We start from the raw sequence: 17,001 nt of genomic DNA, 5'->3' as shown, positions 1-17,001 counted from the left end.
TTACTGAAAAAGATTAAGCAGTCAACGATATTTTAACTTTCTCAAGTCTTTCTGAGTCTGCTTTGGTGAAAAGGTTTAGAGCAAAGAAAGAATGAATTTTATTAATAGCAACCTGCTGGGTTTGGGTAAAGCCTTTGGCATACAACCCCCAAAATAAGAAAGTGAATGGCTCCCTACCTGTGCAACAAATACTATGCCAGTTGGCTAGGTTCCAACTCTTCCACACAAAAAGTAGAAGGAAAGGATCAGACAGTCAAAAGCTAGGTTGCCTAAAAACTGATTTATGATAAACAATAATTCTTCATATATGACTTTAGAGGTTGTTCAAACAGCCAGGCAATGGTGGTGCACACTCCAGAGGCAGAAGCCATAGGATTTCTGTGAGTTCAAGGCCAGCCTGGTCTACATGGTGAGTTCCAGGACCGCCAGGGCTACATAATGAGACCATGTCTCAAAACACAAACTAACAGAAAAAAAGTTGCTCAACCTATAACAAAACTTTCTATTTATTTATTTATTAAGAGTTTCATTTTTTATGTATGTACTTTCATGGAATGTTGCTTTATTGTAACTACATGTAATATGTATCTGTTAACTAATTTATTAAGCCATAAATCTCATTGAGAAATGCACTCTTAAAGCACACCCAGTACTCTACTACTGGATGTTAATCAAATATATAACTTTGTATTTGTCTTTTAAATCAATTACAAGTTAAAAATACAAGTAAGTATTGTAAATACATAAGTCTTTAAAACATTTATTCAATAGTGTCTGTAGCAAAGAAGAGAAACAGTTTTAATTGTATATGAATGATGAAAACTTAAAGACATATAGCTTTATATTACAAGAAAGGTCTATGAAGGAAATGGAATGGAAATAGAAACATGGAGAGATGAAGGAATAATATAAAATTTCCAATCATTGAAAAAAAAAAACCTCATGCCTTTATAGTGAGATGTTAGGAAGTCCCAAATCATCTGATATATAATTTTGTTTGGCCTTTAAAACAGTTTGCATGGGCCTGGTGGCACACCCCTTTAATCTCAGGACTTGAGAAGCAGATGCAAGTGAATGTTTGAGTTGAAGACCACCCTAATATCCTGTTATAGAAAGGGAGTCCCAGGCCAACGGGGGCCACATAGTGAGTGAGACCTTGTCTCAAGAAGAGAGGGAAAAAAAGAGAAGAAGAATATGTAGAGTTTTGTTTAGGAAAACCACACAGAAATCTTTTGAAATTATTTAAATTTATAATAAAAGATTAACATCAACTTCAATATATGTTACTCTTTTGTAGAACCATGTTTGGGGACATGTGAGAAAAAAATGTTAGGATTATTTGGGGAGGAGTGAGATTTTAGTGCCTAAAAGAAGGCAGTGGACACATGGAAATACAAGAAGACACAGGCAGGAGAGAAGCCAGCGGTTGAGTCATTTATCTTCATGGAGTTTGGACAATGGCCACATCCGTCTCTGACAAGGATTCCTGGAAAAATTCCCAGAGCCATAGAAACATGGGATGCAATGTTTTCTTTTTAATCACAGTGTTGAGTTCCAGAAAATTTTCCAAGATAGCAGTTCCTATTAGAAATTTAAAAGCGAAACCTTCACTTACTGTAAATGTCTGAGATGTACACTATAAAGGAAGTACATTATTTCATACATAGAAATACTGGCTACCCTACCACACTCATCCTAGGTTTTATTGTTTTGAATATAAAATGCTAAAACACATTGGTGTCCCTCATTCATTTGTATAACATGGTAGAAATGTCTGGTTTGTGCCAAGTGCTGCCTTGGAGCTGTGGGTGCGGACAATGCACCCAAGCCACACCCTCTGACAGGTGGGTAGAGGAAGATGGGCCTAAGAATTAGCTGGCTATGTGGGCAGGAGTTAGCATACACAAAGAGCACTCTGTGCTTCATCATAATTAGCCTGCATGCATTTTTGTCTTGAACACTGGCAGATCTTGGAAAACCTTCAGGGATCTAAATAAAAAGAATATATTTTAGAAACAAAACTTTGAGTAGAAAGATTACACTGTGGAATATGGTAGGGATCAAGAAACTGAATTCCAAAGCTACTGTGATATTCTAGACATAGCTGATGGCTGGTGCTAATGTGTCTAAAACTTAGGTTTTCACAAACTCAAAGGATTCTTATAAGTTCCAGGGAGCAGAATTGGACCCACTCAAACAGGTCAGAGTCACTACAGATAAATATTATTCAACCTTTCCCTGGTCCCAGGACTCCCTTCCTTCATCTTGGAACCTCTTGGGGAATTCCTCCCTCATATGATCCTCTCCCCTCAAGTACTAGGACCTAAGATTTTTTTCCTAAATTTAACCTTTTCCTCTGCTCTGCCAACATCTTGCCAGGTCTAAGAGGTGCCAGAGAGTTCCATACAGTCTGGACTGAAATGAAACAACCAGCTACCCCAGGACATGGGTGGCAGCAACCCCAGTTTTCTCAGGTCTACAAAAGATGGTGACACCCCCATGTCAGTAGCAAGTAGTCTTGAGAACTTGGCACATAACTCCTAACCTTTTTAATAATAAATAAAGGTGGGACTATAAGGATTCAGGCATTATGCTGGCCTGCCCCTGTTACCTGGCAGAATGCGCTCAGGCAGAACCCAGGGTTCTATGGTTGTGGATCTGCACACAGGCTCAAAGGACCCCTTTAAAAGAAAGACCCCCATCCACTTATGCTCTCTTTCTGTTCTCTTCTGTTCTCTTTCCTCGCAGTTCCCCTGGGACAGAAGGGCTTTTCCTGTCTCCTCTCCTCTTCTGTCCTCTCAGTGTCTCTGCATCTCTTCACCTCTTTTCTCTTTCCTTCCCCCTTCCCTCCCCTTTCTAATAAAACTTCCCACTTAAGCTCTGTCTGCCTGGCGTGTTTGTCCCTCTATCTTAGTCACCCTCATCTTCCATGGAATCTGCCAAGGTCCCCAGGAGCTTTATCATAATAGCTGGGCTCAATTAATCTTGATAACAGTGGAAATAAACTTGATTGGCTGAGAAGACATGCAACCAGGAGTAAATGATTTAGAGATGAGTGAAAAAAAGAACTGAGGTTAGAGATGAGCAGGGGGGATGGGCAGGAGAAGAGAAAGACCACCAGGAACATAAGTACCATCCTAGGATGCAGATGACTCTTCTTCCCCCTCGTCCTCCCCTCCCTCCTCCCTTCCCTCCTCTCTCCCCTTCCCTCCTTCCCCTCCTCCTCTCCTCCCCCTCCTCCTCCAAGTCTTTGTCTGGAAATCAAATCCAGTGCTTGACACATATTTAACAAGCCACTATCACTGAGCCAGACCAAAACCCAGGATTTATGGAGAAAAAAGAGGGATTTGATCTACAAAGAACTTGGGGAAAGAATGTCCAAAAGGGTGGTGAGAAAAAACAAAATTATGTACTTCATATCAGACAAAGCCAGCAACATTATATGTAGCTCCTCTTCAAAAGTGGTTTGGTTGAGAACTTCAACAAGGTGACAACAAAATCAATCAGGTTATGCACTTGATACTAGTCCTGTCTGAATGCCAGGTGGACAGGAGAGGTGATGGCAGACATATTCCTGAGAGTTCTATATCTGGATCTGCAGGCAGAGAAAGAGAGAGACATTGGGACTGACTTGGGCTTCTGAAACCCCAAAGTCTACCCCAGGTGACACACTTCCTCCAGCAATGTAATGCCTAATCCAATAAGGCTAACCCTCCCTAACCTTCTCAAGCAGTGTCACTCCCTGACGACCAACCATCAAATATGCGAGCCCATAAGGGTCACTCTTATTCAAAGCACAACATTCCACTCCCTAGTCCCTGGAGCCTTGTAGCCATATCATAATGCAAAAATCCATCCAGTCCAACTTCAAAAGTCCCCCCGAGTCTATAATGGTATCAACACTGTTTAAAAGTATTAAGCTCAAAGTCTCTTCTGAGACACAAATGCTCTTTACTTTGTTGACTGCCACATACTTCTCTCTCTCTTGAGCTGTTTCCACACTGGGTCTGCAGCTCTCTTTGGCAGGTATCTCACAATTCTGGAATCCCCAATATCTTGGAGTCTCCAACACAATCTGCTTCATCTTCACAGCTTCACACGATGGCCTCTCCGGGCTTCTATGCAGGGACACCCCAAAACATACTTAGCCTCGGTGGCTTTCTTTAGCCACAGAGGGAGATTCCACAACCCCTTTCTTGTAGTCTCAACTTTAAAAACAGAACCACTCGGCTAAAGTTTCTAGGTGTGGTAATTAGAAATTATATGGAACCTACATCCTGGGGATTGGTAGTGACGATGGGTATTCCATTACAATGAGACAACATCAGCTCAATAGGAGAGCCTTGACAACGTTTTAATTAATTTTAAAACAGGAGTAGAATTTGTGTTTCAAATTGTTGAAGGATTGATTGAACTGTGCTGGGTTGTGGACATTTAATGCTATTTTCAAGCTAAGTACTAAGTCCCATTATGACGGGATACCCCTTCCTTTTGTATTAAGAACATATATGATATTGTTCACTTTTGTTCTGACTTAGTGAACGATTCAGGCCTGGCTCTTGGAGTATCTACTTCCCTAAAGAGCTCAGCTCAGTCTCAGTGTACTTCCTGTGAACCCCACATCACTCAACGCCTTTGACTCAGTCAAGGGAGACTTAAGTGTAAAAGCCAGCTGAGGCTTCCACTAAAGCCCTGGGAAAGGAGTTTAGCCTCTGATGTAAAGGATGCTGGTAGCCACAAGCATCCTGGAACTCACTTCTGCAAAAAGCCTCACTCCTTAAGTCACCTTGACAAAAAGATGAACCTGTGGGCTGGAAAAAGGGCTCAGCCGTTAAAGGCTAGACTCACAACTCCCCCAAAAGAACTTGTTATCGTGACAACCACAACAAAGGGTAAACAAAGTTTTGCTCCCTTTTCAAAAAGGAAACTACAGACCTGGGCATGGTGTCCCACACCTGTAATCCTAGCACTGAGAAGACAGTGGCAGCAAGAGCATGAATGTGAGGCCACACAGGGCTGTACGGGGAGACCTTTTATTCCTTTTAAGGAAATTGTAGAAGGAGGGAAAGTAAAGTAGAAGAGACAGGAGGAGAAGGACGTGGGCAAGGAAGGAAGAGGAAGAAATGAAACACGGGTTCCAACAGCCATGTTCTTAGCAGATTAAGGAGAAATATTTTTGAGACTCTCATGCAATATGTTTTAATCTCATTCTTTCTGCTCTCCCTGCTCAGCAGATTTGTAAGGGCCCCACATTCTGGCTGTGCATTTCTCCAAGCTAACTAACTTGACTCTGCTTAAGATTTGACTTTGAATAAAAATAAAGCAAAATCTGAAGTAACTGTGTGAAATAATCTCATTTTAAAACTGTTTTTAGTGGTCTTATAGGAAGGGACAGCAATAGGGCACAATTAGAAAAGACTGCCTAGTCCAGGGAATGAGTGGCTTGAGGTCACTTATTTTGTGCATGTCCCGGGAGATCTTCAGGGAACTCAACAGAAACAAGTAGGCACATTACTTTTTGACTGTTGCCTGAGACAAGGTTTTAGACTCATTTTGGGTCTTCTGTCACTTGTCAAGACGTTTGGCAAGCTGAGATGACTGGAATGACCATATTGTAACTATCTGGAAGGAGATAAGCACTGGCCAGTAATTGCAGCCACAGCCAAGTATCCCTCAGTCCCCAAGGCAGTAGAAGCTCTGAGGTGTACGCGCTTGCCTGATTGTTGTTGCGCACAAGCTCATTTTCAGTTTTAAGATCCATTTGTTTGTTTGGTTGGTTGATTAGTTTTTCTAGACAGGGTTTTTAAGATCTATTACTTTATTTATTTATTTACTTATTTTCTAGACTAGGTTTCTTTGCGTAGCTTTTGAGCCTGTCCTGGAACTCACTCTGTAGAGCAGGCTGGCCTAGAACTCACAGAGATCCCTCTGTCTCTGCCTCCCAAGTGCTAGGATTAAAGGTGTGTGCCACCACCAGTTGTCAGAGGGAAGCAACTGTGACTGAGATTAGATTCTAATGTCAAACTGCATGCTTATTTAAAGTCACTTGCTAGATCAACCAAGTCAGTCAATTCAGGGAAGCTAAGAGAATGCTCTCAAGTTTCCCGAAGTTTCACCTGCATTTTCCCTGTCAGTGTTATTAATAGCCCCTATTTCTATATAAGTGATATTAAGTAAAGGTTTCCATACTGGTGTGCAATGTACTTTGATGGAATTCACTAATTTACTACTCTTACTTAGTCTCTCTATTTTTTTCACATTTCTTTCATTTACCCTTAAAGATTAAGGAGTTTGGTGTGATGGAGTAGGCCCATAATGCCAGCACTCAAGAAGCTGAGGCAGGAGGATCTTGAATTGGAAGCTAGCCTGAGCTACATGACAAAATAATGTCTCAAAATAAAACCAGCAACAACAAAAGGTTTAGAGAGCAGAAATTCCAATTTTTACATTATTTTATTGTGAGTTTACTCGGGCCAATCAAATTGGCAATGTCTTATCTTTACCTCCTTTGGTATTGCTCAACTGACAGTAGATACTGTGGCTGTCTCTTCCAAGAAAAAAATAATAGATGTTGATCATTAACAAACTAAATTATAGCCCTTACCGGAATCTGCCTCACTTAAATGCAGACTTCCTTGCCCATCCTTGGGTTCCCAATTGAATTTGAAAAAAAAAAAAACCCTCCAGTAGACTGCCAACAGAGCACACAAGAGTCCACCTCCTTTTTATTGCCAGAGAAAAAGACCTACAAATAGGTACTTCCCTGAAATTAAGGAAAGAGTCCAGACAAATAAATGGGTTCCATGGGATGACTGTGAGAATTGGTATGCTGGTTCCAAGCCCAGAGGGACTGCCAGAGTCTCTCCGGTTTGTCTCTCCCCCCCCCCCCACTGCTCTCCATCTCCTTCCTCCCTGCACAGAATCCCACTGCGATCCATCTCCACACCTGCCTTCTGGTTTTCCCATCCCAACCTCCTGGAACTTTGGAAATTAGTAATCCAACATTCACTCTGCTATGAAGGACCCCCACGAGGTTGTTTCCCCTCTCACCCTCCATCCAGTCCGGAGTTGGGCGAGGAAAGGAGGGTCAGCCAGAAGTGACAGGTGAAGGATCTTCCGAACTGCTCCCGTGCAGGATGGCAACATCTCGAGGCAGGTTCCAATCCGTCTCTGCTGTGTCTGGACTCTTACCCACTCTGCTCGCCTAGGGGTTTAGCATCTGCAGAGAGGAGTCAGACAGTTCCCGAGGTCAGAGAGCAGCACACATCCTTACAGTCCTCCAACCCCCTGCGGGTCCCCCACTCACCCCCCGGCAGCCCTTAACTTGGAAGGCACCCAAAGTCTAGTTCCCGGTCACATGTCGTCTAGAGCAGCCTCTTGTTGGAGAAGGTGCGGTCACCCCGGGTGCCCTACTCCTCAAACCCGGTCAGGAGACCTCAGAAAGGCTCCAGGGGGCAGGGCTTCCTGTGGGAAAGGGCCTGGCTGGACGGAGGTGGCGGTCTGGCTGGCTTTTGCGGGCTTCCTGTCCGGCGAGGGCTTTGCCGAGGTCACCCGCGGGAGGCCGCTCCTGGCGCGCGCGGGAGGCTCCGTGGCGACCGAGGATCGGCGACCGGCGGGTTCGGCGAGCTCGCACTGCGGTGGCAGGGACCGTCCCCCCACGAGGCCGCATCCTGCCACTTCCACCAGAGTCTCAAGCAAGGTATCTCTAGATCAGCAGTCTGGGGCGAGGGTGAGGACTGTCACTTGCTTTTCTTTCTTTCTTTTTTTCCTCCTCCAAGAAAGAGGGCAGCTTTGTTACAAGTTTTCTGGGTGCCATCCTCTGCCGCCCCTCCATGGCTTGGTTTACAGACAGACGTGCGCTATATAATAAGGAAAAGTTTTTTTTAAAAAAGAAACTTGTATTATAGGCAGCTGGATCCCAGATTGATAAAATACGTGATCTTTATAAAACAAGGGAGGAGCCGAGTAACACTGGGAGGGCGGGGGATGTGTTTCTGTTCTCTCCTATTCTTTGCAAACTTTTCACCTAATCCGAAATCAGAAAAGGGATTCCGGTTGTGCATTCCGGCTCCCGAGCCGACGTCCTGGTCGCCCGCCGCTGGCGCTGTCATTGAACGAGGGAGCCTTTCCCGCCTGCCCAAGGCTCCCCGGAGAGCCGGTCGGGGTGCACAAGGTTCATGCAGATCCACCTCCCGGCTGCAGACGGGTCACGAGAAAGTCCGCCAAAGTCCCGGTCCGGGACTTTCCCGGGCTTTCTAATCAGAAGGAACTTCCGGATGTTGCGGAGGCTCCGCAGGGGGTCCGCAGCCACGGAAGGTGGGTGGGGTGGGAGTCGGGACTGGCGGGTGGGCAGAGCGAGACAGAGAATCGAGGACACTGAAAAGCGCTGGGCTCGCCCGACGTCTCCACAATTGGTGCTTGCTTCCCCTCACTCCCTCTGCAAGACTGGGAACCCAAAAGGCTGCTGACTCTGCAGAACCGGTCTACTTAGGCATAAAATTCGCGTACAGATGTCTTCTAAGCCGCCCGCGGGGCCATGACAACCGAGGGAGTTGGGCAAGGAGATCGTTTTTCTGTCTTTTGTTTCTTCCGAGTTTCTCTTCCCCTTCTACTATCTCAGTTTCGGGTGTTTGTCAGGGAGAAAAGCTTTTACTAAAAATAGAAACGTCCTTCTTGCAATCATATTCTCTCTTAGAGACTAAGAGCTGGAGCAGAGGGAGATGAAGGCGAACGTTTTAGAGGACACCCTTCCCTAGCTCATTGAGAGGAACTTGCATCTACAGCCAGCATTGTTTTAAACAAGGCAAAACAAATTCTCAAAACGTGAAGAACCTTAATGGCACGCGTGACCACCCCCCCCGGGGGGGGGGAACTTCCTGTTAAACTGTTTGTCCACCTGGTTCATTGTAGTAAAAACATCGCTCTGCATCTTCTCTTTTGTGGCGTTTGAAACCAATCGGCCTTCAGCAAAAGCAGAGCTGGGTGGCCCTTCATGGGTTCCACAGGACATAGGGGTCAGAGAGGAGAACCTTGTTCTGTGTGTGTAGTTGGTGTGTCAATGCTGCTTTGCATCTAACATAACTACACATTCCGCTCTCCCACCCCACCCCCCACGAGAAGAGACAAGGGGAGTCCTAGCTAGCCACGGGAAGGTGAGTGTGTGCCTCTTGGGATTCAGCATGCAAAAGGTTAGCACTGAGTCGGCAGTTGTAGGCCCATGCCTTTGGCTCATGCCTGTTAGCAGAACTTGCTTTTCATTTCGTTTATCTGCTTATTGTATAATAGTTTCTCTGTTAACAGATATCATTGCTGGTCAGATGTTAGTGTTTTACAACTTTGTGATTCCAGATAACAGTAGTGCTATATGGCTAATGATACTTTACCATCTCTAATTCTATTTTATCCCACAAAAAGAAGATGACTTGTGGTCTTTTTAAAGGAAAAAAATATTTCTTAGTGTACGTGGCATCAGATTCCAAAGGTGCAGGGTGTGAGGTGAGAAGTGTCCCTCCTATCTCTGGCCGTTGGTTTCCCTTTCCTGAGACAAACACTGCTACCACTGGATAGCCTGTTGGCCTTCTGTGAATTTGGTAATTTAAAATTAGCAGAGTTCAAAAACTTTTTCCCCTGAGCCTACTTCTACGACTCTTAAATTTGTTATTTTAATAGTTCCTTTCTGTCTTACTACTGAATACTGAAGTGCTCAAGAATCAAGCTACTTTGTAGAAGGACCTTGTGCCTCTGGAAATCAACAGATTGGTTGGTCCGTTGGCCTTTGTGACCTCCTGAACGACCTGCACAGCTGCCAGTGAATGGTAGGCCTGGGCTCACACTCTCACATGCAGGCATAAGGGTGACTGACATTTGTGAAAAGCTGGTGCTTTGGACCACATCCTCCTATGAGGCCACGCCAGCAGCACTTCCCTCCTTAACAGTGGAGTCTAGATTGGTATCTTTCTGGCAGCAGCACACACACTTCTGAGCCCCCCCTTCTCTTAGCTACTACAGCTTGCAAAGGATAACTGTTAGCCCCAGAAGGGAGGCAGTTTGTAGATTGATAAGAGACAGTGCATTAGAGCTTGGATCCTGGCTTTGACTCCTTGTTTTAGACCTGAACCCATTCTCTAAATTCTGTCTGACTCCCTCACCTGTGAAGGGGCAATCTGTAGGACTATTTTGAGGAAAAACTGAGATGGTCCAAGTACAGGACTCAGTACCGTGCCTAGCATGTGAAAGGCATATCATAAGTAGAAGTTCTTCTGTCAATTTGTCATCATTTCATCTTCCTGAGAGAGGTGAATGCATTTGTCATCTTAGGCTTCCTTAGGTGCAGTAACAAACAGCCTTGAGAATCTCAGGGAAGAATAGGTCTCTTGCCCATCTGATATATGCCTCGTGTGTCCATCTTTGGTCCTTCTCCCTGACACTCAGCCGGAACTACTTCTTTAGGGGGCTGTTGATATTGTGGCAAAGGCATAGAGGAAGGTGAAACTACATGGTGGTGACTCTAAAAGCACACACCTTTAATACCAGTACTTGGGAGGCAGAGACAGGGAATTTTTGAGGCCAGCCTGGTATACAGAGTGAGTTCCAGGCCAGCCAGGGCTACACAGAGAAACCTTGTCTGGAAAAAAATCTGCCAGGAAGCAAGCTTCTATATATCTTCCATAAGTGACTATGTTTCTTTTTGTGTTGACATCATTATCAGTCTAGAGCAGACTAGCTGTCTCCAAAGGGCCAGGTGGCGAATGATGGAAACAAGGGGCAACAAACACTCTACCCTGGTCTTTGCTGTGGACTCAGAGGTTCATCAAACCCTAAGAATGAATTCACACCAAGACTACCATGGGCCCTTGACTTAAAGAAGAAAGATGCCAGCTTTCCCCTTACAGTGAGGGCTACATCTGCCCTGAGTCCCAGGTGTGAGAGCCCATTTGCAGCAGATGTTTTGGGCAAATGGATCCACTCAAAAGACAGAACTGCAAATTCATGGGTTATATAATGAATACAAAACAATATTTGCTGTCACCAAAACCACTGTAGTTGGAAAACTACTGGTTTTTGTTTGTTTGGTTGTTTTTTTTTTTTTTTATACATAGTTCTTTTGTAACCACTTAGCCTGGGGATGAGCTGGAGTTGAAGCATCCCCTGTACAAAAATGGAAATTATTTCTGCTCTTTTTTTTAAAGTTCTTTGCTTCTTATCAGAAAACCGTGTGTGTGTGTGTGTGTGTGTGTGTGTGTGTGTGTGTGTGTGTGTGTGTGTGTGATATTGTGCATTCAGATATGTGCATACATGCAGGTAGAGGCCAGAGGCTAAGGTAGGGTGTTATTCCTCAGGCATCTACTACCGTCTTTGAAACAAAGCCTCTCATTGACCTACACTTTTTGCAAAGTAGGCTAGGCTAGCTGGTCAGTGAGCCCAGGGACCTACCTGTGGCTGCCTCCTCTCTTACCAGCACCGGGATTATGTGTGACATGCTCTTCAGTTTATGTGAGTCCTGGAGATCTAGGTGTGGTCCTCACACTGGCAAGTGCTTTGCCTGCCAAGCGGTTCTCCAAGTCCATCATTCTATTTTGATGCTTTAACTGCAAGCATAATGCAGATTTACTGAAGAAAAAAATGAAGCAAACAGGGAATATAGGTGGCAAGTGGATATTACCCAAAAGTCACAACAGTGAATTCTTTTTATCAATTGTTAATTACATCGTTGCATAACGTAGTGTAATTATTCTCTTCCATGTTGTCTGCTTCTTGAATAATGAGACTTTATTATCATACTGTAGTATAGCATGGAGTGGTTTAATCAGTTCCACCCATTGCATGTTAGCTAATTCTTGCTGGCTTTAGTTTCAATTATTTTTCTATCCTTGATCCAAGATGTTGAGGATTCCTCTCACTGCATTGTTTTAACTTACACGAGAATCTCTTACTTTGTTACAAAGTTCAGTATGCTGCAACAATATCTAAGAGATATAAAATGTAAAATTAAAGTTAGAGGTTAATTTCTAAGTTAACAAAAGACATTTTGCCTGGCTGTCATTTATGGAATAAATGAACAGAGCTTGATTTAGCAGCATGACTTTGTAAAATGGAGAAAAATGATGTCTTACAAGCAGACAGTACCAGATAGGATGGGAAGACTTGGAGGGGCACAGGGTATGATGGGACAATTTGGGGGGCTGTGTAGTGAGCACATGATGGGAAGATTGGGATTAATGGTGTGAACTTTTGAAACCCCAAAGGCTATTACCTCTATGCCTCCTCTAATAAGGCCACACCTCCTAATCAATCCTAAACAATTCCCCCAACTGGAGACCAAATATTGTAATATATGAGTCTATGGTGCCATTCTTATCAAACCACTACAGACCTTCTCAAGGAAAACACAGTAAAAGGCAAAGATAAAAGGGTAGTGAAAGTAGTTTTCAAACCAGCATGGTTTTGATACCAACATCTAAGATAGATAGTAGTTTAATACTAACCAATTTTTCCTTTGTTGTAAACAAATCAAAACAACTATAAATTTCACTTATAAAATCTTATTGATGGGGGCTGGAGAGATGACTCAGTGGTTAAGAGCACTGGCTGCTCTTCCAGAGGACCCGAGTTTAATTCTCAGCACTCACATGGCAGTTCACAACTGTCTGTTAACTTCAGTTCCAGGGAATCTGACACCCTCACATAGACATATGCAGTCAAAACGCCAATGCACATAAAACCTCATTGAAGATTATTGCTTCCCAAGCCCTAAGTCAGCATAAGCAGATAAAAACCAACCACACAGACAAGTGAGAGTCCTTTAGAGGCCACAGTAAACACTCAGCAGCTGTTGAAAGTGGTGCCTTCGGTGAAAGGAATTGTGTAGCTATGGCAAAAGTCACCCATATTCATGGCGTCATCAAGGTCCAGGACTAAATATAATGTGTTTCTGTTTGTATGAGAGAAATTATTTTCTATGGAAAAACCTGTGTTTGCATGCATTCGTGTGTGTGTGTGTGTGTGTGTGTGTGTGTGTGTGTGTGTGTGTGTGTGTGTGTGGCCACATAATTATGCTTGTGTGGAGAACCTATTTGTAAAGCTAAAGGCAACTTTGTAGTGGTTGGCTCTAGAACAGAAAAACAGAAGATTGGATGGGATTGAGTGAGAGCCTTGTTTCTAAATGCTGTCTTTTTTTTGTTTTGTTTTGTTTTGCTTTGCTTTTTTGGACTTTTACGTCATATGTGCATCTAGTTTTAAAACTGTTAGGGTTTTTTTTTAATGGTAGTTCTGTATCAAAATATCTTCAGAAAGTTATAAGAAGTGACTTTTCCTTTCCTGTTGTAATCCTACCAATAACACCCCATCCCACTAGCATTGCAGTAGATCGTATGTAGTGAGCTCTAGGTGGGCCACCTCAGGCCTTGGGCTCCAGGGATGCCAACAGTAGCTAGATGGAATTACTGTGATTAATTAATGACTGCTTCTTAAGACATTTACAAAAAACAAACTTGCACATAAAGGCTGTGATACTGAGCCAGCCTCATAGGAGTTGCTAAAAATGTAATGTCTAAATTATAGAATATAGGAATCATCCAAAGTATTTACTTTTTAATCATTAATCTATTAGGAATTCAAGATTGAACTTAATCTAAGTTAATTTAGTTATATAAGGTGATAATGTTGCAACTATTTATTTATAATTTTAATTAACATTTTTACTGTAGTTTCTGTGTATGTGGGCATTTTGCTTATATGTATATATGTGCACCATGTCATGCAGTGCCTAAGAAGGCCAGAAGAGAGAGTATTGCATTCCTTGGAATTGAAGTAACAGAAGATTGTGAGCCACCGTATAGGTGCCGGGCAGCTAACCAGGCTCCTCTGGAAGAGCAACCAGTGCCCTTAGCAGCTACTCCATCTCTCCAGCCCTCTTTATAACCTTTAAGTTTTTTTACTTAAAAAAAAGGTTTCACAATATATAGTAATTGTGTTATAATAGAATTAAGAGACTGTAGGTTTTTGCTATCTATAGATCTTCTACAGATATTAAAACCCAAACCAATTGTTTTTTATAAAGTGTCACCAGGTAGCCCAGGCTGGGCTTTGAACTAATGATTTTTTGCCTTCACTTCTCAAGAATTAAAAGAGGGGGTGGGCTGGAGAGGTGGCTCAGTGGTTAAGTATACTGGCTGCTCTTCCAAAGGTCTTGAGTTCAATTCCAGCAACCACATTGTGGCTCACAGCCATCCTTAATGAGATCTGGTGCCCTCCTCTGGCCTGCAGGCAGACATGCAGACAGAACACCATATACATAATAAATCTTTTAAAAAAAAAAGAATTAAAATGACATGCCACTACGACACACCTGATTTTATTTTTAAAGTACATCGGTCATATTTCTATGCATGTGTCACTACTTAACTGAGAAAGGAATTGAGGTGTCCTTCTGCCTTGCCTTAATCACTGCACTGTTAATAACCATCACACTATGAAAATGGTCAAAGGAGAAGTGGAACAAAGCAAGAGAAGAGGGATTTGTGTAGTTTTCTTAGTTTGGAATCCCCCACTCCATTCTGAGTTCACTCTCAGAGAGGGCCGTATGGGCTAAACTAACCTGATGGTTTTACTGTTGCAGGCCAGAGAGCATCATGTCCTCCTTTGAAGACGCTGACACAGAAGAGACCGTGACTTGTCTCCAGTTGACTGTTTATCATCCTGGCCAGCTGCAAAGTGGAATATTTAAATCAATAAGGTTTTGCAACAAAGAGAAATTTCCTTCTATTGAAGAGGTGAAATTTGGACGGAATTCCAACATCTGTAGGTATACTTTTCAGGACAAACAGGTTTCCCGAGTTCAGTTTGCTTTACAGCCATTTAAACAGTTCAACAGCTCTGTTCTCTCCTTTGAAATTAAGAACATGAGTAAGAAGACCAGTTTGATGGTGGACAATCAGGAGCTTGGCTACCTCAATAAAATGGACTTGCCTTACAAGTGCCTGCTCAGGTTTGGAGAGTATCAGTTCCTCTTGGAGAAGGAAGATGGAGAGTCAGTGGAATCTTTTGAGACTCAGTTTATCTTGTCTCCAAGACCACTCTTGCAAGAAAACAACTGGCCAACACAGAGTCCTATACCAGAGGATGGGGGTTATTCATCCTATTTCACCCATAGGACTTCTCCTACAGAAATGGATGAAAATGAATTGTGAACAGAGTCCAAGCGGAGAAACATGAAGGATGAGGACATGTATGTAGAACCGTGAGAGGCATTCTACTTCCTAAGAGTCTATGAGTGTAAGGTAGCACAAATACCTGCATGCTGACTTTGGATTTAGTAATAGCATCTGGAAGTCTGTAGATGGTGTTTGTCATCATCTTAGTCAGCTAAGCATTCTGGATCTACAAAGAATTACGTGTAAGGGTTAGTGTATAAAGCATGTCTTCTGTGTAGTGTTATTCTTGTTCCTTTTTCTGCTTGATGGCACGCCCATGCTTTGTTTTGGTAACAGCCATTTCTTGCTTTGGTCACATCATTTCACAGCAGCATTTGGTTTTCAGGTTCAAAGTCAGGGCAGATTGTTTGCTGGTGTCTGTGGCGTGTTAATACTTGTAGAGCCACAGTCCTGGGATGAGCTCTTGCGTACCATCTGAGTCACTGTGGTTTCATTATGGAAAGACTTGAGAAATAACACCTCCATATTCTTTCTATGGAATTACAGCGTTTATCCCTAAAATGGCAGTTTTGCTTTTCTGTATGTAGGACCTACAATTAACATTTAAAGAACATCGAGATTAAAATTATTTTCTTTTTTTTTTTCACTTGTTTGGTTAGAGTTACTTACTCCAAGATATTTTATGTTGTTTATGGCTATTGTGAAGGGTGATGTTTCTCTGGTTTATTTCTCAGGCTATATATTTGTTTAAAAAAATCAAATAAAGGATCACTGTATGAGGAACCTATCGATCCATCTATCATCTACTCAGTCTGGCCCTATATACATACATACATACATACATACATACATACGTATACACTGCCTTTCTATTGCTGTGAAGTGATACCATCACTACAGTAACTCTTATGAAGGAAAACATTTAATTGAGGTGTGGTAGCTTTTTTATATTTAAATTATTTAATTACTACTCATATTTACATATCCATCCCCCCATTCCTTCGCCCTCCCATCCTCCCATGTTCCCCACCAGCCCCCCCAGTCCACCCCGAACTCATCCCCAAGGATAGTGAGGCCGCCCACAAGGGACCTTCAAAATCCGTCATATCGTTTAGGGGAGGGCCCAGGCCCTCTTTGCTGTATCTGGGCTACAATAGTATCCTTCCATAGGGAATGGGCTTAAAATTATTTTCTTACAAGTGTTTAATCCCAACATTCAGAAGGCAGAGGCGGGACGGATCTCCTAGTTTGAGACAGCCTGGTCCACAGAGCGAGGTTCCAGGACAGCCAGAGATACACAGAGAAACCCTGTCTGGGGAGGGGGGTTGGCACCACTAACAACAAAAAACAAAAATTCAAAATGAATTTTATCTATCTTACACAATTTTAAAATTGCAGAGATCAAAACTTTAAACAGCCTCTTTGCATATGATAACATCAGAGCTCAGTCACCTGGCTGCTTCTCTGAACCTTCCTAAAGAAGGCAAACATTCATGCTTAGACTGTGCTATAGAAGGAAGTATATGTGAATATTTATAATAAGTGCTTACATATTTCTAAACTTTTAGTCTCACAACTCTTAGAAGTTGTATTTATTTAAATAATTCTCATTCAATTCATTTTAGCCAGATTAAGATAAATGTTAGTAAATGCTATGTAAAGAGAATGATAGCCATCAAGTTAAGATAAATTCTGACATTCCCAGAAAGTAAGGCTCCCTGTGTAATTACCTTGGTAAATGAAATTTCTTGCTATACCAGGTGAGGGATAGGAAACTAACCATATACATATTTTTGTCTGTTTGTTTTTGAGACAACATTTGCTTTGAATCTCAGGCTGGCCTTGAACT

The 17,001-nt window shown here is 42.8% G+C and overlaps 2 protein-coding genes across 14 annotated transcripts in view; one reads left to right on the top strand and one right to left on the bottom strand.

The window, feature by feature from the left end:
- The window catches only part of Ank2 (ankyrin 2), an 842,037-nt gene extending 833,830 nt beyond the window's left edge, over positions 1 to 8,207 (bottom strand). For 8 of the 9 annotated variants that reach the window (XM_035451895.1, XM_035451888.1, XM_035451886.1 and 5 more), the window contains exon 1: positions 7,051 to 7,174. The gene's annotated coding sequence lies outside the window, so the exon portion shown is untranslated. Of the gene's footprint in view, positions 1 to 7,050; positions 7,220 to 8,026 lie in introns of those variants that run through there. The other variant, XM_035451885.1, reaches the window with a different exon arrangement.
- Tifa (TRAF interacting protein with forkhead associated domain) lies at positions 7,568 to 15,939 on the top strand. Of its 5 annotated transcripts, none has more exons than XM_027395683.2 (2): positions 7,568 to 7,699; positions 14,618 to 15,939. In XM_027395683.2, the coding sequence occupies exon 2, from the start codon at positions 14,631 to 14,633 to the stop codon at positions 15,186 to 15,188; it is 558 nt and encodes a 185-aa protein (XP_027251484.1). In that variant the 5' UTR covers positions 7,568 to 7,699; positions 14,618 to 14,630; the 3' UTR covers positions 15,189 to 15,939. The 5 variants fall into 5 exon arrangements, with proteins under 5 accessions (XP_027251484.1, XP_027251486.1, XP_035307787.1 ...); XM_027395685.2 differs by having other exon boundaries at positions 7,600 to 7,729; XM_035451896.1 differs by lacking the exon at positions 7,568 to 7,699 and adding an exon at positions 8,296 to 8,316.
- The last annotated feature ends 1,062 nt before the right edge of the window (positions 15,940 to 17,001 follow it).

The sequence above is a fragment of the Cricetulus griseus genome (assembly GCF_003668045.3).
Source record: "Cricetulus griseus strain 17A/GY chromosome 1 unlocalized genomic scaffold, alternate assembly CriGri-PICRH-1.0 chr1_0, whole genome shotgun sequence".
Lineage (NCBI taxonomy): Eukaryota > Metazoa > Chordata > Mammalia > Rodentia > Cricetidae > Cricetulus > Cricetulus griseus.
This window is presented reverse-complemented; position numbering and strand designations above follow the sequence as displayed.